General features: G+C 36.4%; 2 protein-coding genes across 2 annotated transcripts; one reads left to right on the top strand and one right to left on the bottom strand.

Moving 5' to 3' along the window:
• The first annotated feature begins 1,650 nt into the window (after nt 1–1,650).
• On the top strand, nt 1,651–3,030 carry LOC142535322 (heat stress transcription factor B-3-like). Its single transcript, XM_075641744.1, has 4 exons — nt 1,651–1,934; nt 2,472–2,502; nt 2,619–2,694; nt 2,834–3,030. Exons 1-4 carry the CDS (start codon nt 1,651–1,653, stop codon nt 3,028–3,030), a joined length of 588 nt encoding a protein of 195 aa, XP_075497859.1.
• A 16,159-nt stretch (nt 3,031–19,189) lies between these two features.
• Nucleotides 19,190–20,004, bottom strand: LOC142535321 (RING-H2 finger protein ATL79-like). Its single transcript, XM_075641743.1, has one exon. It carries the CDS (start codon nt 19,913–19,915, stop codon nt 19,370–19,372), a length of 546 nt encoding a protein of 181 aa, XP_075497858.1. The 5' UTR covers nt 19,916–20,004; the 3' UTR covers nt 19,190–19,369.
• Between the last annotated feature and the right edge of the window lie 1,579 nt (nt 20,005–21,583).

The raw sequence follows: 21,583 nt of genomic DNA, 5'->3' as shown, positions 1-21,583 counted from the left end.
TTCATCTATGTCCATATCCTCGTTTCAAATAGTCTAGAAAGATATTGGGATAAGTTTGTCATCCTGATACTCGCATCCCCAACCCCGCAGAGATTAAATCTTCATCCTTGTCCTCACGATCACCGCTTTAAATACCAATTTACTTAAAAAATATTGATACAAAAATCTACTTGCATATATAAATAACAATATTACTTAAACAATACAAACACTAATAATTCACGGTTTACTATAAAAGAAAAAAAAAAACAAAATCATTATCATGAGTGGGATGGTGAACGAGATTTGAGGGTCACAGATTTTTTTTCTTCTTATTTGTTACTTGTAAGGAAAAATTATATTATTATTATTAATATTTTTATTATTGGGGTTGGTTTGGAAGAGTTATATTATTCTTAGGAAATGTATATCCGAACTTGAACCTATACCCGAAAACTTATATTTGAAGTCGTCCTATTTCAGGTTTTCTCCGCGGGGCGCCCCTAGGAAAAATTTTAATCCCTAGTACAAATGAATCAAGCTACTATTAGTAGTTCGGTCAAAAATCAACTCGAACTTTATTTGATTGAGCTCGAATTCGAGTATCTCGGACATTAATTGTGTCTAATACACGAGCTACTCGAATATATAAATATATATATATATATATATATATATATATATATATGCGTGTGTATTATTTATTTAGAATTATGTAATTTAAATTATAAAACATCTATGTTTTATTTTCAAACTTTTAAAGTTCGAGTAACTCGATATATACACGAGTCGAGTTCGATCATAAAGTTGAATACTTGTTCGAGTTATATATATATATATATATATATATATATATATATAATAGATACACAGACAATATTGTAATGATTTTTTTTAGAATGACTAAAATATCTCTATTTTGTTATAACAATATCTCAAAACACACAATTATTTATCCAAACAATAGAATCACCTCCACCACCTCAATCACATGATCATTGTTGTTAGACAAAAAAGATTTATTTGATATTTAATTGTTCTAAATTTATTTTCCAAAATTTTTAAACAAGAATACTTATATATAAAAAAAATAAACTATACAAACACAAAAAAAAAATCTGGTTTTCGACTACTTAATTAATCTTGCGACACATCCAGACATGCATACTTATATATATAATGCATAAATACGTACACACATATACACACACATTGACACACTCACACACACACACATATAAAAACATTGACACACTCACACACACACACACACGAAAACCAAATGTTTGGTTGTTTATACTGAGAAGAGAGACAGAAGGAAAAAGTAAGCTGTTGCAATTCTCATAAACTGTGGAGTCGTATTGGGTTTCCATTGTTGGGTTGGGAGTTTTCTGACTGCCCTTCTTCTCTTCTCCTCGACCCCTAAATATCATTCCTTCTAACTCACAGTTTCTCTTCCCTAATTGTTTTCAATTCATTAATCAAGTATATAATATATATATATATATATATATTCGAAGGGGTACTTGATTTTGACTAACAAGCTAGATCAAGTCGTTTCTAGCTGTATGATGATGGAGGTGCGCGATCATCCAAGTGACGAAGAGAGTTTGGCGGAATATGTTCGGAATGCTACGGCTTCGCCTTTCTTGGTGAAGACATACATCATACATGGTGGTGGATGATCCGGCCACCAACGAGGTCATATCGTGGAACGCCGACGGCACGACGTTCATTGTGTGGCAGACGGCGGAATTTGAGCGGGACCTCCTTCCCACGCTGTTTGATGCCCCGAGATATCCCGGGTCATGGATAATATCCATGGTTAATGCCCGGGTCAGGAGAATAAAAGGTTCTGACCATACCAATAAAGTAATCGGACGGATCGGCACCCAAGTCATGAAATTACCCAGAAAGTGGGTGGAAGAACCCACGGAAGGGCCGGTCAATCAGAGGTCAGGCCACGAGAGCACCCGAAGCAGAACCTTTCTGAGAAGTTATACATTTATGTTCTTATAAGAAATCCCGAGGAATACTTCACCCTGATCACTTCGATATGAGTGAAGTATTTAATGCCGCCGATCAACAGTGTTTATAGCCGATTTATCCCTGACATTATTACAAGTGGTCAATAAATCAAGTGGCCTGGATGTGACAAGTGTGCGATTTGACATGTCAGAACAATAGGGTATAATCAGCCACCCTATTATAATTAATGTTCTCACACGAAGAACGAGGTCATCATTGTATCATCTACTATAAATATCAGGTTCTTTACTTGCATTTACTATCTTTAGATACGATTCACATTTAATACTCTCATTTACTACACACCAATCATCATAGCCATCACTTGGCTACATTGGTTTTATTGCTCGAGTACCCTGCTGACTTAAGCATCGGAGTGGCCACGCCAGACTCCCCTCCGACGCCCATTCACGTGGTTATTTTTCTTTTCATTTATGTTATAAGTTTCGTATTCGAATTAATAGGAAAATGAAATTTAAAAGGATCGATCCATGTGTAAGCAATATTCTGTTTCAATATATATAATTCGATTTATTTTTAAAAATCATTGATCAGATTCCAATACATGAATATTCTTCTTATTAATATTTTTTTGTTTTATACAAATATAGGGTTTTCGTAAGGTTGCAACAAGCCGGTGGGAGTTCAGCAATGAGATGTTAAGCAAGGGCGAGAAAGATCAACTATGTGAGATTCGCAGAAGAAGGGCATGGTCCAACAAGCCACTGAACAACGTACAACACCAAACTCAAATATCGGATGATGATCAACGGTCGTCGTCAACTTCATCATCGGAATATACCTCTCTAATTTGTGAAAACAAAAGGCTCAGGCAAGAAAAATGGGGTCCTGAATTTCGAGCTCGAAATCGCCAAGAAGAAATGTAAACAACTTCTTGAATTGGTAGCCGTTGAAGAAGAAAATTATGAACACGAGGGGCCTATGCTTTTTGGTGTGAGATTAATGGAAGTTCAAAGGGGGATAGAGAAGAAGAGGAAAAGGGTTGAGGTTAAGTCATTATAGTTTTCATATAAGAAAGTTAGGTTTTACATGTCTTATCTGTAGATTATTTTGTCCAATATTGCCAAATCTAGCGTTTGGATTGAGTTATAAATCTTGACATGTACCAAACGATATCGAACAAATCCAACAAGCCTATGTATATACACGAAACTTTTGTAATATTACAGTTTCACATATTTTTATTCGTGAGACATGCATATCTCTTGTTTATGTCACTTATATTATTATTGTAAATATGAACATGACTGACGCGTCTCGTGAATAAAGATCTATGAAACTGTCTAACTATATATATATATATATATATATATATATATATGATTTTACTTTGAATAACAATGGTTGCCATCGAAAAATGAAATAGACTTTCTCGCAAAAAAAAGAACAGATTTGGTCAAAATGTTGAACAAAGCACATTGAAATATACTTCCATTTTACGTTAAAGTCATTCTCATGGGGAAAGTCCTGTTTGAGTTCAAGGAAATTCGTGGATGGATCTTGTCACAGGGTAAGAATTTTCCCGAAAAATTGTTATTAGTTTTTTGGTTCACTTGGATTATTAAGTTATTGATTATTACCCGAAAATTTAATTGAAATATAACAAATGACATGCATGTAACGCATAAGTCGGTCGATGTTTATTATGATATATATAAATAAAGTTTTACATTTTAGTTATATAAATAAAACTTTTGATATGTTATTTTTGTTTTTATATGATTTTAGTTTTTTATTATGACGTTGTGTTGATGTACATATTACGCATATTACTGAGTGCATAGTGACTAATAAACACTTTAATAGAAAAATAATTAAACTTACCAATAATCGAAAGTTACATTAGTAAATTGAAATTTGATAATATAAATTATCAAAATCGTAAAAAGACAAATTACGATTTTCCTTAAAGTAAAACACTATTTGAAAAATAATGAAAAATATCCAACTGTCGTATTATAACTAATATAACTTGATTATTGCAAGGTTTTAGCTTTATTTTTATTTTTTAAAAATAAACAAATTATGATGTTTGAAGCGTAATGGATGTTGTAAATTATATATCTCAAAAAATTTGAGAGATAAAATATTGGATGAAGAAAATTCTAAAGAAATATAAAATCGCAAAAACTTAAAATTTCACATTAAAATAGTAATGTGCCATTCAACCGATTGGGCTTCTACAAAATAACATGTGCCATTGAATGGGATAGTGCTATTTATAACTGGAAGACCCTAAAACATTTGGAGTTGGCAACTTGCTTATTCTTTAGTGAGGATTTATTATTTACACTCGAGTGATCTTCCCCTTCCATCAGTCCATGCATGTATCTTGCTTTCGGATTTGAATCCTCTTATCCCGTGGATAAGCGCAACATCATGTGTTATGCTATTTTTTTTTTACATACAAGTTCGTCAATTAATGATCTTGTAGACCCCTCATATTGTCAGACAAATATGAAAAATTCGTTAAATGTATAAAAAATGCACGACACTTGGTGTTAGATCAATTTCTCATAATTTATTTTGTTGTTGATAACGAACAAAGTTACTACTGCGAAAATTACAAGGATCGACCTGTTGCCCCCAAAAGCTATTCAAAATCCACACAACCTTTAGCAAGGGGTAAGACAACTCTTTGGAAACAACACATTGTTTCATGATGCGTTTTCATGAAAGGGTGCATTGTTTCATGAAGAGTCGCGTCCGTTCTGAATCAATATTTCATTTATATATATATATATATATATATATATATATATATATATATATATTAGACTTAATTTGTTGTGGATATGCTAAGTAAAAACAAGTAGGTGCTGGCTTAGTACAAAACCAGTAGATATAAAATAGCAGAAAACCAAAAGCACGTGTATCGCGCTAGAACCAGTAGCAGCACTTATCAAGTACTGCTTAAACAATTGACTTCTTAGATAAAACCAGAACTAGAAGGGATACAAAACTCGAAATATACATTAACAGAATCTTGCGTATCTCAAAGTTTTTAAATATTACCGTTGATCTATTAACGTGATACTAGCATTTATTGCTTCATTAAATGCTATTAAATGTTGTACAAGAACATTAAGACGGTTACCATTTTTGGTATGAACTGAGACTGATTACTTTAATGTATTCTGCAGGGTCCATTTTAAGTAATAAAACTGAACCACTGAAAAATCAAAAGAGCCGTTCAGATTTTGGAACGTTGAATGGAGCCTATATATGGAGATGAAGGATTTTGTCAAGGGTAGCAGTGGAACGAATCTCAATAAAAAAAAAATATCATTCGAGCATCGCTAGAACTTTCAGTTATTTAAAAAGCTCAACACTGAAAAAGCAGCACACGCTTCATTGCATATTTTTTATCATTGAGATCATATTGTGCTAGCTATTTTCGTTATATCTCCTTAAACTATTCACTTCACTATTTTTATTGATAGAAGAATTTGTAACTGGAAAAGAGTCTTTTCCAGAACTTAAGATCATTCAAGAAGTTGAGTTGTAAAACTAAGAGTTTCAATAGGCGAAGGGTAAGTCCTGTTGAAGTGGGTGTGTACAACTGTTGTACTGTATTCACCAAAGTCTTTTAGTGATACCTTCTGGAAACAGAAGAAGGGGAGACGTAGAAGATTCATATTCGAACTTCCAGAAACAAACCTTGTGCTATCTACTGCTTTTCTGCTTCACTATTTTTCACCCACTAACCAACAGATAGTTTTTCGCACATTATCTTGTTATCTGCTGGTCTTTGAACTTGAACAAGAATTGCTAATATCTCTAACAGGATTTTAGCACATCATTCAGAAGAATTTATTAAGTTTGCCATTGAGTTTATTCAATCCCCCCTTCTAAACTCAACTCGATCCTCAACAATTGGTATCAGAGCTTGGTTATTCTTGTTCTGAAAAATATTTAATAGACATGGCTCATTTCAGCAAAGTTCCAATGTTCTCAAAAGAAGACTTCGATGATTGGAAAATCAGAATGCAAGCTCATCTTGCGGCTCAAGATGATGACATGTGATATGTCATCACAAATGGTACATTAAAGATCTTAAAGCCAAATCCAGCTATTGCTATCACCGAAGGTGCACCTCAGATGCTTGAAAAACCAAGATATGAATGGACAAGTGAGGACAAGAAGAAAGCCAATATTGACAATGTTGCGAAGGACATTCTGTACAAGACACTCGACAAAAATACCTTCAACAAATCAAGATGTGCCATACTGCCAAGGAAATCTGGGAAAAATTAATTCAGATCTGTGAAGGAAACGAAGAAACAAAGGAAAACAAACTGTTTGTAGCCATTCAGAAGTTTGAGAATATGAAGATGAAGGCTGGAGAACTATGAATGAATTTGATGAACGCTTCAGCAGCCTTGTCAATGAACCTCTCAGCTCTTGGGAAAGACTTTGGCAATAGAGAAATTGCATTAAAGGTAATGAGAGGCCTACCCAGAGAATGAGACGTCAAACAATGACAATGAGAGCTTCTAGGGATCTAAACAAGTTAGAACTACATGACTTGTTCTCGGATTTGAAGGCATATGAGTTTGAACTTGAAGTTCGAAGTGGAGAAGAGCCCTTAGCAAATCCACCAACCAAGCTCTCGCAGCTACTGTTAACTCTACTACTACAGTTGCCCCAAGTTCATCTTCTGCTACTGCTATAGAGAATACTTCTGAGAGAAGTGCTGAACAGATAAGCAATGACGCAATGTCATTATTTGTTAAGAAGTTTTCCAGATTCATGATAAAGAATCACAGAACATTTCAAAGTCCCAACCGCAATTTCAAAAAGGAATAATCACCTAGTGATATGGCATGCTTTAACTGTGGAAAAATTGGACACTTCATTGCTGATTGTCCAAAACCAAAGAAAGATGACCAGAGGAAGAAGGGTGTCAAACGCAATGATAAAAAGACCAAAAGAGACAGAAAGGCAATGATTGCAGAAGAAAGTAAGTTCAAATGGGCAGACTCGAGTTCTGAATCTTCTGGTTCTGAAAGCCATTCAAGTGAAAGTGATGAAGATGAGATCAAATGTCTGATGGCAAATACTGAATCAACCTCGACATCTGGAGAGGTATTTGACTTTGACTCTGATGAATTTACACGCACTGAGTTAGTCAAAGCATTACACGACATGGTAGAAGAGTAATCTAGACTTTCTCAATCATTCGAGGAAGTTAAGATCGAAAATCAGAACTTAAAAGATCAGAACAGTAAGTTAACTTGCTTGCAAGTAGACAGCTGTAATGATTTACAAGTTGAGATGAGTAAATTAAAAACGGAGAATGAAAGAGCAAAAGCAGATTACCAGACGATGCTTTCTGAAAACCAGAAGTTATCACTACTGGTGAATGCTTGGAACAAGTCCTCTATTTCACTCGAAAAGATGCAAGAGTTACAAAAACAATCTGGAGACATGAGTGGTCTCGGATTTTGTAATAATGAAGGCACTTCTGAAACGAATACTAAGCCAAAACTGGATATGTGCAAAGGGAAGTACATTCATTTTGTGAAATCCAGTGTGGTACAGAAACCAGAAGTACCTACTGCCTCAGTTGAAAGGAATGTAAATCAGATGAACAAAAGGATGCATTATGGTCTGGGTTATGTTGAACATAAGAAAAGAGTTGACCAGAGTTCTGGATTCAAAAGAGGATTCAACTCAGGAAGACAACCTCCTATGAAGGTTAAAAACTACCAGTACTACAATTCTAGACCTGTTCAGAAAAGATACAGGCCAGACAACAGAAACAGAAGAGAAGAACAACATGCTAAGATGCATAATGTTAGAAATAACAGACTCTCTGTTGCACACACCTCCATGGATACCCGAAGTACGAAAATTGTACAAATGTGGGTTTCAAATGGACTAATAAGGCTTGGACCCAAATAGATTGGGTACCAGATACTAAAATTTGTGTTTGCAGATACAGGTGAAGAAAACCAAGATCAGTAGCTCAACATGGTATTTGGACAGTGGATGTTCAAGACATATGACTGGACAGAAGAGTCTACTATCAGAAGTAGTAAGTTGTGCTGGACCAGAGATAACCTTTGGGGACAACTCAAAAGGTAAAACCGTGGGTAATGGTAAGATTATCCATGGTAACATCACTATTAAGGATGTGCTCTTAGTTGAAAATCTTTGTTATAACTTGATCAGTATTAGTCAATTATGTGATAATGGATTTTCAGTAGCATTCCAGAAGCACACTTGCACAGTTAAAAATGCTGATGACTATACTGTTTTAACCGGAGTAAGAAAAGGCAACACCTATAAAATTTCATGGAACATAGATCATATCATTGCTCCTACATGTTTAATTGCATCTCTAGGTGATAAATACTGGCTGTGGCACAAAAGATTGAATCATTTGAACTTCAAGTCTATCAACAATCTCAAAAAGCAGAACTTAGTCGATGGATTGCCAGACATAAAATTTGTTAAGAATCATGTATGTTCTGCATGTCAACTTGGTAAACAAGTAAGATCTAGCTTCAAAAATAAAGGCAGCAAATCATCCTTAAGATGTTTAGAATTATTACATATGGACTTGTTTGGTCCAATCCCTATCACGAGCTTAGGGGGAATGAGATACACCCTTGTTGTTGTTGATGATTTCTCTATATTTACTTGGGTAATTTTTCTTGCTGGAAAAGATCAAACCAGTAGCCTCCTGATCAAACTTCTGAAAAAGATTCAAAATGAAAAATCAGTTTCTGTCATTAGAATCAGAAGTGATCGAGGTACTGAATTTACTAACAAGATTCTTGAGATATATCTAGATGAACAGTGCATTCATCATGAATATTCAGCTGCCAGGACGCCTCAACAAAATGGAGTAGCTAAGAGGAGAAACAGAACACTTAAAGAAGCTGCTAGAACAATGCTAGCAGATGCAGACATCTCTCAGCGCTTCTGGGCAGAAGCTATTAATACAGCTTGCTACACACAAAACAGAACAATGATCAACAAGAGAAACAATCAGACTCCTTACGAAATATGGAAAGGAAATAAACCGAACGTATCTTGCTTTCATGTTTTCGGTTGTAGATGTTTTGTGCACAATAATGGCAAAAATCATTTAGCTGCATTTGATTCAAAATCTGACACTGGTTTGTTTCTTGGATATTCAGCAGTTAGTAAGGCATTTAGAATTTTCAATAATAAGACACTCAATGTTGAAGAATCTATTCATGTTGTCTTTGATGAAGACAGCAGTGCTCCCGAGATTACTGACATATCTAATCTAAGTAAAAGGTTAGACATGGTTCATCTGGAATTAGACAGTGAAGATGATGCAGAAGTAAGTGTCAAGGATATTCAAAATCAAGTACCAGACATTCACATTCCAGAACCAGCAGCTGATATTCCAGAACCAGCGGCTGACATTCCAGAACCAGCAGCCGACATTCCAGAACCAGTAGCCGATACTCCAAAACAATCTACTGCTTTGTATGAAGATAATCTAAATCCTTTTATTTGGAGAAAATCTCATCCTCCATCTTTGGTAATTGAAATTCAGCAGCTCCGCTAAGGACCAGAAGGCAGATGATAAATGAATACATGCATGCTGCTTTTATTTCTCAAGATGAACCAAAGAAGATTGAAGAAGCTCTTCTGGATCCCAGTTGGATAGAAGCTATGCAAGAAGAGCTGAATCAATTTGAGAGGAATAAAGTTTGGTTTCTAGTACCTAGACCTTCTCACCAAGCTGTCATTGGAACCCGGTGGGTATTCAGAAACAAACTAAATGAGGAAGGAACAGTTGTAAGAAACAAAGCAAGACTGGTTGCACAGGGATTCAGACAAGAAGAAGGAATAGACTATGATGAAACATTTGCACCAGTAGCTAGGCTCGAAGCTATCACAATATTTTTAGCCTTTGCTGCTTTCAAAAATTTCAAAGTATATCAAATGGATGTGAAGAGTGCATTCCTCAACGGTCTACTACAAGAGGAAGTCTATGTTGAACAGCCTCCAGGTTTTTCTAATCATTTATTACCGAATCATGTTTTTAAATTACACAAAGCATTGTATGGTCTGAAACAAGTACCTAGGGCTTGGTACGACACACTTTCACAATTTCTTATTAATCATGATTTCATCGTTGGTACCGTAGATAAGACTTTGTTTACCCTAGTAAAAAACAAGCACATATTATTAGTTCAGATTTATGTTGATGATATCATATTTGGGTCAACTAACCCCAAATTATGTGCAAAGTTTGCTAAGTTAATGCAGGAAAAATTCGAGATGAGCATGATGGGAGAATTAACATTCTTCTTAGGACTTCAAATCAAGCAACTTGATACTGGAATCTTCATAAATCAAGCTAAGTATACAAAGGAACTACTGAAAAAGTTTGGGATGGAAGCATGCTCTGCTGCTTCCACTCCTATGAGTTCGTCTACCAAACTTGATAAAGATGAAGGGGGAATTCCAGTAGAGGTAACTCAGTATCGTGGTCTTATTGGCTCACTATTATATCTTACTGCCAGTAGACCCGATATTATGTTTGCTGTTTGCATTTGTGCTAGATTTCAATCAAATCCTAAACAATCACATTACATTGCTGGTAAAAGGATTTTAAAATATCTGAAGGGTACTCAAAATGTAGGCCTCTGGTATCCCAAGGACTCGTCGTTTAATCTTATTGGATACTCAGATGCTGATTATGCAGGATTGTAAACTGGATAGGAAAAGCACAAGTGGTTTTTGTCAATTTTTTGGTGATAGGTTGATCTCCTGGTTTAGCAAAAAGCAGACTTCCATAGCCATGTCTACTGCAGAAGCAGAATATCTTGCTGCTGGAAGCTGTTGTTCTCAAATACTTTGGATACAACAACAACTTAAAGACTATGGAGTTCAAGCCTCTGAATCACCTATATTTTGTGATAATACCAGTGCAATTGCTATATCACATAATCCAGTACTTCATTCCAGAACTAAGCACATTGATATCAGACATCATTTTATTAGAGATCATGTGCAAAAGAAGAACATTCGTCTGGAATACATTCCTACTGATCAGCAAGCAGCAGACATATTTACGAAACCTCTGCCTGAGAATAAGTTTTCTTATTTCCGAAATACACTTGGATTGATAGACTTAACTTAATTATTTATTATCATCATCTCATTTATATATTGTGGCTTAATTCTCCTTTGTGATTGTTCAGTTTTTAGTTTGCAGAAAATAGAAGCTGAGCGAAAGAGACAATCAATAGACAAAATATAAAATTTCATTTAAAATAATAGAAGCGGGGGCGTACATTTTTCACTTCCTTTTTAACATACGCTCTCCAGGATGCCAACCAAGTGGTCAGCTCTCCAGTAGAGGTACGTAGAAACTCCTCTGAACAAGCAATCTTTTTCAGAGTCCTTTGCTCCTTTAAGAGCATAAGGAGGTAGACGCCATCTTCAGAGACGACGTCTGCACTATCAGCACTATGGAGACGTCGATAATACTTCTCCATTGTTGACAACTCCTTGGAGGAAGACACCTGCCCACTCTCGAAGGATGATTTAAGCTCCTGGATTTTAGTCCAGGTAGCAAGTGTCTTCTCAAGTATTTTGTCTTCAATTACCCTTTTCCTTGCAGCGGTCACCTCCTTCATGAACTCATCAACCAAATCAGGACTATTTTCTCTTGCCATTTCTTTTGTTTAAAAGTGACCATATGGCTTATCCCTATGTTCATATTTATAGATGACAAATCAGGCACCAAAGATCGAGATAATAATGCCTACAGTAAAGAATATGAAGTGTACCACGTCAAGCTATCGACGATCCAGTTACCAAGAATTATCATTAATTAATTGCACTAATTTAGGGGGAACTTTATTCTGATTTTATGTGATTCTGTGTCAGATGCAGAAGGTGATTTGTCTCTTTAACAAAACAAAACATTCTTTATCTTTCAGTAGAAGCTATCATAAGACGACCAACTTCCTTCTGAATTTTATTTCATTATCTATCACTTATTTATTTTATTCAGTTGACATTGAGTTATTTGCAGAAAGGAATAAAGGAACACCAAGTACTTCAACTGAAATTTTATTAAAACCCATCCCAGTACATTAAACAATGCAGAAGTTAAAGAAATCTCAAGTCAATCAGAACGTCTTCTAATATTCCAGACTAATTAAGCTTATGCATTCAGTAATATCAGCAGCTTGTAGTATTATTTGTTGCAAAGTACTTCAGCAAGAAAAGGAGGGTCTTCTTCGAAAAGATTCCAGCAAGCTTGGGTCTTGTAAGAATCTAGCAAGCTTGGGTCTTGTCAGCACTAATGTATAATCAGATGCTTTACAGGAGTACAATCGAAGATATTAGCATCATCGATCCACCAGCACTCTCTTATTGCATTAGAATGCTTCTGGAAGGGATTGATGCTACATCTCAATCTTAATGAAAGCAAACAATCTTTTTGATTGTTGATATTACTACTCCAGGAGTTTGATCCAAGGATCATTACATAAAGAACGACATCCTCCAACATCTTCTTAGAAAACGCAGCAAGTTGTCTTCTGAACATTCTTGCTTCGGCTTCTGGATCAGATACTACCTCTTCTTTCATTTGAGTTTTCATTTAATCTTATGTATGTTTAACCTTGTTTAATTTGTGCAAGTATTTATAGTAATACTCATGGAGATAAAGATCCTTGCGACTGTTCATTTTCAACGGTTCAGATTGAAAGATTGCCAAGAGTCGCTCGGTGTTTAATATCCATTATTACTGCATTAATTGAGGGGGAACATCTTTATGGCATTTTTATTAGAAACTGATTTGCCTTTTCGATAAAACAGTGTATCTACCAGAAGTTGTTGAAGTGCTGCATTTGTTTCAGCACCTTACCCTCTTCCAGTAGATATTATCATAAAACGACAAATCAACTTCTGTTTTTCTTTCAGCAACCGCCTCGGACAGCCCGCCATTTTTTTTTAAATTTTTTTTGAAATAAGTAGAGTAACTTACACGCCTGTTTTCTCTCTACCAACCTTAAACATATCGACACGTGTCCCTATGTTTACTGACGGCTGTACATTCTATTTTTAACCATTCATTTTCTTTTTTTATTGATCTTTACGAACTCAGATTACCTCCTTGCATCTACTGCTTTTTCGCATCTACTGCTAATATACCTCTATTCTCTTTCAAACTTAGAAATGGACGCAGCTTATACTTTGAATGCTTATCAGGTAAATTTTGCATCTGTTCTCAGCATTAAGGATGAGAATCTTGTTAAGATATTCAAATCATTGGAAAAATCTGGACTTCGCAAATTCTTGGAATCGCCTGCTGTTATCTACAAGTCTGCTCTTCTAGGGTTCTATGCCAACGCAGAAGTTGTCGAAGGAAAGATCAACTATACACAGGGAGATGCATCAATCTCCATTGATGCTGCATTTCTCGGTTCCACTTTCTTTCTACCTATTTCTGGACTTTCCGAGCTTTCGGATATCACAAAGAAAGAAATGTCTATTGCTTTGACAAACTTTTCAGCCACTGGAGAAGAACTTTCACCCTCATGCTTCAAGAAGCTACTGAAAATTGAGTACCAGGTACTGGCTGATATCGTGGCAAAAGCCTTGTTAGTTAAGGCTGGAACCTTTGAAAAACTAACCAAAGAGAAGGTTCAAGTGATGGTGGCCATCACTTCTGAAAAGAAAGTAGATTGGGGTCGCTTTCTGTTTCGAATTATGAAGGATATGATTCTAAGGAAAGGTACTGGATTTGCTGTGCAAATTAGTAAAATGTTGAAAGATGCTGGTTTTCCTGGAACAACAGAAGAGCATGGCTCTTCGGTCACCATGACTGATGCTGATAGTGTGCTTACTTTAAGGCCAAAGCCAATTGTTGGTGAATTTGTGGCCATAAAGAAGGAGATTGGAGAATCTCAGGCTGAGGGCCAGAAGAAAATCAAAAGAAAGCGAGTTGTGGTTTGTCTGATTCTGACAAAACGGAATCTGGAGAATCAGCAGCACCAACTCAACAAGCTTCACTGCCTCCCACTCCATCCAAGAAGAAGCCTCGCACCACCATCCGCATCAAGAAAACAGCAGCTCTTGCTGAATTGGAAAATGTCCCTCTTCGATAAGTTTTTCCACCAGTTGTCTCATCCACCAAATCTAAAACCATTGAATCAGGACCTTCAACTGCTCAAAGTTTCAAACCAACTTCTGGTGTGGTCATTCGAGAATCGGCTACTGGTTCTTCTGCTTTTAAACCAGTAGTCCCCGCCTCTTCTGAAAAAGGGAAAGGTAAGATTATTGAGTTGTCTCAGTCACCGGTGGTCCCATCATCAATCCAAACAACAATTGATCTTCATCTGGAAGAAATTGATATTTCAACCAGAGAAGACATGAAATTCTTTGATGACTGGCTTAAGGTACGAGTCTACCATCCAATCACCTTTTTGAAAACTACTGGTGTTTATGCTCAAACTGTGGAAAATGAGAAAAAGGTTTTTGCTGCTGCCGAGACACACAATGTGATAGAAGCCATAAATCGCCGAAACTACATTCTGAATAAAATCAAACAGCAGAAGATGGACACCATTCTGAAAACATTGAAGTCAAATTTTGACTCTACTGGTCCCACTGCTTTTCATGATCAGAATGTCATTAAAATTTTGTCGGAGCAGCTGACAATTCTATCTGAACAAATTGTTACTAAGAAAAAGGCCTTTTCTCAGCCTCCAAAATTCAGTATCACCACTGTCCCCACCTTTTTGAAGACTCAGTCAGTTGAGGAACCGGCCAAAGCTTCTTCTGAAGTCAAGGTCTCTAGTACTCCTGCACCTGTAGAAGCTCCTACTCAATCATCCTCTCTGATTTCTGTTCATGATCTGGCATCAGTTGATGAAGTAATCGAATCGATTGTGCAGACTCAAGCAGCACAAGATGACTCACTGCCAGTGATTACTACTTCTACTGATCCTCTTCCAGTCCAATCCATGCCAGAATCTGCTACTGCTACTGCAACTGCTAATGATATAGCTACTGCTTCCTCATCTCTTCCAGCACTTGAGCATTTTTCAGAAGCTCATCAAGCTGACATGGCAACTTTGTTGCATACTTCACCCTCTGCTGTTGAGCCACAAGCTATATCTGAACCTGCTGCTGATTTGCAGCAACCAGAAGAAAGGCCAACAGATCAGTCTACTTCTTCAGAAGGACCTTCTGCTGAACCAGAACCAGCTGTTATGACTCAAGCAGAAGCTGCACATTCTACTGCTATTATTATTCCTTATCTGCAGTCTCCTGAGCGCATTGCCAGAATGGAAGATATTAAACAACGACTGCTTGCAAGAACTCCTTCACCAGTTGTGGAACCATTTGATTTAGAATTTCAGATTGATGCTCTACAAAGGGATCTTGCAAATATTTCTGAATTAGTCAAGCGGCTATCTCATGAAAATGCCGTAGAAATTCATGGTGCTCAGTTCTTCCGAGACCGTATGTCCAAGGAAATACAGACCACAGCGGAATCTATACATAAAATGTATGCTGAGACCATTGTTTTTCGATAGGCTATATCCAGAAGTTCCAGTCAGATCACGCTTGCTCAATCTGACATACTTACCAGGATCACCGAGCATGATGATATTTTTCGCTCAATCTCCACTACCATGGACCTGATGGATGCCAAGATTGATTCTCAATCTCAAACTCTCACTGCTCTAAATGATCGAGTTTCTAATCAGGATCCATATCTAGAGATGCTGACTAATGGTATTCACAACTTATCTGGGCGAATGGATGAATTAATTGCTAGGGTCATTGCTGATGATGCCAAAAAGGGGGAAGAAGACAGAACTGGAGATAGAACTGGAGCAACTAGCAGCAGACCTCATTCAACTGGAAGGGATCAAAATCCAGATGAAGCTATCTTCAGAGATATTGGAACAAACTAGTCTTATTTGTGTCTTAATTAACTAATTTGTGCTTTACATGACTTTTCTGGATACTAATTGTTTTTATCTGCTTCGTTATCTGTTTTTCTGCTTTTCACTAACACGGAACATCTAGGTTTTGGCATCACCACAAAGGGGGAAATTGTTAAGACTTAATTTGTTGTGGAGATGCGAAGTAAAAACCAGTAGGTGCTGGCTTAGTACAAAACCAGTAGATATAAAATAGCAGAAAACCAGAAGCACGTGTATCGCGCTAGAACCAGTAGCAGCACTTATCAAGTACTGCTTAAACAATTGACTTCTTAGATAAAACCAGAACTAGAAGGGATACAAAACTCGAAATATACATTAACAGAATCTTGCGTATCTCAAAGTTTTTAAATATTACCGTTGATCTATTAACGTGATACTAGCATTTATTGCTTCATTAAATGCCATTAAATGTTGTACAAGAACATTTAAGACGGTTTACCATTTTTGGTATGAACTGAGACTGATTAATTTAATGTATTCTGCAGGGTCCATTTTCAGCAATAAAGCTGAACCACTGAAAAATCAAAAGAGCCGTTCAGATTTTGGAACGTTGAATGGAGCCTATATATGGAGATGAAGGATTTTGTCAAGGGTAGCAGTGGAACGAATCTAAATAAAAAAAATATCATTCGAGCATCGCTAGAACTTTCAGTTATCTAAAAAGCTCAACACTGAAAAAGCAGCACACGCTTAATTGCATATTTTTTATCATTGAGATCATATTGTGCTAGCTATTTTCGTTATATCTCCTTAAGCTATTCACTTCACTATTTTCATTGATAGAAGAATTTGTAACTGAAAAAGAGTCTTTTCCAGAACTTAAGATCATTCAAGAAGTTGAGTTGTAAAACTAAGAGTTTCAATAGGCGAAGGGTAAGTCCTATTGAAGTGGGTGTGTACAACTGTTGTACTGTATTCACCAAAATCTTTTAGTGATACCTTCTGGAAATAGAAGAAGGGGAGACGTAGAAGATTCATCTTCGAACTTCCAGAAACAAACCTTGTGCTATCTACTGCTTTTCTGCTTCATTATTTTTCACCCACTAACCAACAAATCGTTTTCCGCACATTATCTTGTGATCTGCTGGTCTTTGAACTTGAACAAAAATTGCTAATATCTCTAACAGGATTTTAGCACATCATTCAGAAGAATTTATTAAGTTTGCCATTGAGTTTATTCAACCCCCTTCTAAAGTCAACCCGATCTTCAACAATATATATATATGGCATCATTAGTTCAAGAAAAGCATTCAGATTCTGATTTGATTTAGTCACCTAAAAAATTCAGAAAATTTTTATTGTATCCTGAGAGAAATTTTTCGAATCCCTGTGACTAACGAGTGAAAAAATATTTCTTAAAAGAAAGCGTTGCAAACATGCCTTGAAGTTCATTCACATTGTTCGAAATAATCTCACACTTGCGCGCGCGCACATATATATATGTATTATTTTTTGCTAGGATAAATTTGATTGGATTATATATGTGTTGTCCGGTTGTCCCCATATGAAAATTTTGGATCTTAAGATAAGTCCAATCGAGACAGGTTAAATGGAATGGGCTAAAGAGCCAGCATGCATGCTGTAACCGATTAATGATTCCAATTGGTACTTTTGTACACGATTCTGATCATGCATGGAAGTAAAGTAACAAGGACATCGTGAACAAAGAGAATGAGCTAGGGATCAACTCAGTCAATCGTCAATCAGCTTCTTCAAGCAAAATTCTAGAAAATCATCTTATTTTAATTCCAGTTTTATTTTCACTAATCAATGTAAATTAGCATGATTTATTAGCGGAATTTGTAATTGTCATCCTTCATCTTATGTTAGTTTAAACGTGCATGATTGAGAATGATAATAAGATGAGTGACTTCTTGATAAATTTTCGAATATCAAGGTGCTGATGATGCACCGCTTGATCTAGCTGATTAGGCGTGACAAAAAAGAGCGACGCCAGATCTTAACGGATGATATTATATCTGTTGAGGACAACACTAAAAGTGAGGAAAAAGTAAGACTAATCTTTAAAATGATTGAAAAATAATAAAAATATATGAAATTAATTTATAAAAAAATATAATAAAAATTTAAATATTATATTAATTATTAAATTTTCACTAATTTTAATTTTCATATTATATTGAAGAAGACAATTCAAGGGTATTATGGTCAATACACAATTTTATCATTATCACTATTCAAGAATTATACATTATCATACCTTTGAGGAGGGATATTTAATCACACAAATAACATAAATAGTGAGGGCTTTTAATCATAATCAAGGGACTCTGTGATAAATTAAAAATGAACCAAACATGAGATTAGGGATGATTATTTAATAATCATTCCCTTATCATAGCTACCAAACATAACCTAAGAGACATGAGATGATACCAAAAAATAAACACGCACCTCACCGAACTCATGAGCATAACAGCCCCGATCCATTAACATCCAATTAGGTGCACTTTGCGTTGCCATAAATATAAGAAAATAAAGTTACGTCTCGACTTACAACTATAACTTTTAGCCTAATGATAAATGTTTGATCATAACAATGTCACTTTTAAGGATTTGATTTCCCCATATGCTAGCTTTAGTTTCATCGATCCCTAGTTTCTGGTTTCATTTTTTCGACATCAAATCGATGAGTCTATAATCAACGGCTAAATCAAGAACCCGAAGCACTTAGTTTTACAAGTTATATTTTTCTTTATTTTGCAATCATTTTGTACTTAACACAGCAGCACAAAATCCATAGCAAACAATATGTATATAAAAAAAATATTATGTATATGCGTACACATACGTATTATTCCAATTCCAGTGATTCGATATTTAGAATGAAAGTCGGAAAATCATATAAATTTAAAGCCCTTTATTCTTAGTCTTTTTTGTAAATTCATTTACAGGTTGTGTTTGGATTAAATAATTTGGATTTTTAAGAGAATTTCAAATAAAAATATTTGAAAATGAATGGATATCAAATGACAAAATTTGGAGAGAAAAAAAAAAACGGATTAAAATCTAAATTTGACAACATAGAACATAGAAAACTATAAAAGTGGTATAATTTTTTTAAAAAAGGTGTAAAATTTAAATTCCACATTTATTAAAGTACAAGAAATTAATATGTTTGAGCTGTTTAAAACAAAAGCAGTGAACTTGAAGGGGCCAAATGGAAATATTTCATTTTCAAGGCAACAATTTGGGATTTACGTTGTGTTTATCCGCCACCCCAAACAAAGGCAACGTTGCAGTTTGCGGAAGCTAAATCTAAACCAAGAAACTCTCTGCAAATTAGGGAACAGAAAAAATGGCAGCCATGGAAAATGTTGTAAATTAACGAAAGCTGGCCTGATTCGATTTCATGGTGGAGTCGAGGATTTCACCAAACACTTGGTTCTACAAGTAGGACAAGAAGAATGCAGAAGCAACCATTGTTGGATACAGTTCACATGGAATCCATGCTTACAATCCTCCAAAACCCTGAGTTTCTCCCCAATTTCGAACTCCGATAAGCATATTATGCACTCCGTCTCTTCCCCAGCTAGCTTCATCCCCTCCGTGTAATCCAGGACCAGGATTTCCGCCTCCGCTCCCCCCGCCCCGTTCTCGAGCTCCTGCTTCCCATCCTCCGAAGTCTGTGGTTGTTGTCCCCGCCGCCGTCCGTAATGAATCCGGATGACGTATCGAATGGCAGAGTTGAACGCGAGACCACAGATCAATGCGCATGTGAGGAAGATGATGACTAAGGCCGTGTTTGTCTTGAATTCTTTGGAACTGGAGTACGGCCACCAGGGACACCTCTGCACGTCGCATTTGGACGACGGATACGGTGGTTGCGCTGTGGTGTAAGCTGGTGGAGATAAGCGGGTGTGAAATTCATCCAGAGAATAAGGTGCGTCCCTCATTTATTTTATGTATTGATAAAAAGTCGATGGCTTTTCTTTGTTTTTTTGAGTGAGGGAATGAAGGAATCGGCGATGAAATAATTCACGTACGTACATATATATTAATTATCCTGCACACCTAACCGTGCACACCTTTATGAGCATCGATGAGGTGTCACTCACCCATTGGATGTGATGAAATATAGAAAAAGTGTGCATCCAATGAAAAAGTAATACTTTTTCATGGATGACCCAAATAAGAGATCCGTCTCACAAATACGATCCGTGAGACCATCTCATACAAGTTTTTGTCAAATGAACGAGAGTAAATTAATTTTTAAGGATATTCGATAAAATCTTAAAAAATAAGTCTAGGTAACTCATCTATTTTTAAAAACAGTTTATAAATTATCAAATAAAACAAATTATCAAACAAATTTGGGAAGTTTACACACTCTCTAAATGATGATATGTCGCATGTACTCACTAAGATACCGTCTGGCACCATGAATGTGAGTACCATTAATTGATGAGTAAGAAAAGATCAATAATTGTAATAAAATTACCATAATATGGCCTTATTTTGAATGTCCTATTATTAATGTATTACACTATTAAATTATTTAATTAATCGAGACATTGTTTTATTGATTAAATTAATTAATTATCTTATTTTTTTTATAATTATGATTCAGAATATAATTAATTTGATTTATCACTTGTATCAAACACAAGTTATAAACACACAAAAGTGGTTGATACCCAGGGATGAACCCATCAAGATCCGGCCCAAATTCCCGGCCCATCATTAAGGCCCACAGGTGAATGGCCCATGACAAGCCCAGGTATTCTTCTATAAATACCAGGTTGGAGCGTATGATTATTGGATTCACTATATTATTTTCAGCAGCGCCCTTAGCTGCTCCCCCATATATCCTCAGTCTCTGACTTGAGCGTCGGAGGGGCTACGCCAGGATACCCTCCTGGCCCCCTCCTAACGGTCTTATTTGTGATTTCAGGCCCAGGGTAATTTTGAAGCCCGTGTCTGGATTAGTGACGCTTGCGTGGATCGGACCCTAAATTTCCCGTGAGTATCACTTGGCGCCGTCTGTGGGAACACTTGAGTTGAGACGTAGAGATGGTAGGCAAGAAAGGAAGTAGAAGAGTTACCTCGGCATCATCGCGTCCTCAGAGGGGACCCGAACAATCTCATGTTGAGACAAGACAAGAACAACCGCATCTTGAGACGAGACATGAACAACCTCGTCAAGAGGCCAGAACTGAGCAGCCCATCCACGAGACGAGGGTCGAGCAAACCCATCCCAATGAGAATGTGGGAAACTTGACCCTGGAACAGCTGGGCCAATTTATCACCCGAACAGTGGATGAGGCCATGAAGAGGAATCAAGAGTCTATGTTTGCAGAAGAGCAGGCCGCTCACCAGGAGCGAGAGGAGAATGTGAAGGGCAGTCAGAGTAGGGTGGAGGAGACACGACCCCTCCCAAGTGAGGAGAATCCGGAGATGGAGGAGATGTGGAGGGAGATACAGATGTTGAGGCAGCAGTTGGGAAGCAGAGCACCGGCACCCAAGAGAGGAAGTCCCTTTTCACTAGCCATTTTAGAAGAAGAACTTCCTCCGAATTTTCGACAGTCGAATGTGGGAGAGTACGATGGACATACTGACCCCGA

The sequence above is a fragment of the Primulina tabacum genome, unplaced genomic scaffold (assembly GCF_025594145.1).
Source record: "Primulina tabacum isolate GXHZ01 unplaced genomic scaffold, ASM2559414v2 Contig931, whole genome shotgun sequence".
Taxonomy (NCBI): domain Eukaryota; kingdom Viridiplantae; phylum Streptophyta; class Magnoliopsida; order Lamiales; family Gesneriaceae; genus Primulina; species Primulina tabacum.
This window is presented reverse-complemented; position numbering and strand designations above follow the sequence as displayed.

Bases quoted from the DNA above. Each gene is read 5' to 3' on its own strand.
- LOC142535321 (XM_075641743.1), bottom strand. From the start codon at position 19,915: ATGAGGGACGCACCTTATTCTCTGGATGAATTTCACACCCGCTTATCT.
- LOC142535322 (XM_075641744.1), top strand. From the start codon at position 1,651: ATGGTGGTGGATGATCCGGCCACCAACGAGGTCATATCGTGGAACGCC. The intron at 2,503-2,618 runs GTAAGCAATATT...ATACAAATATAG, and splicing joins TTAAAAGGATCGATCCATGT to GGTTTTCGTAAGGTTGCAAC. The intron at 2,695-2,833 runs GTGAGATTCGCA...TGAAAACAAAAG, and splicing joins GGGCGAGAAAGATCAACTAT to GCTCAGGCAAGAAAAATGGG.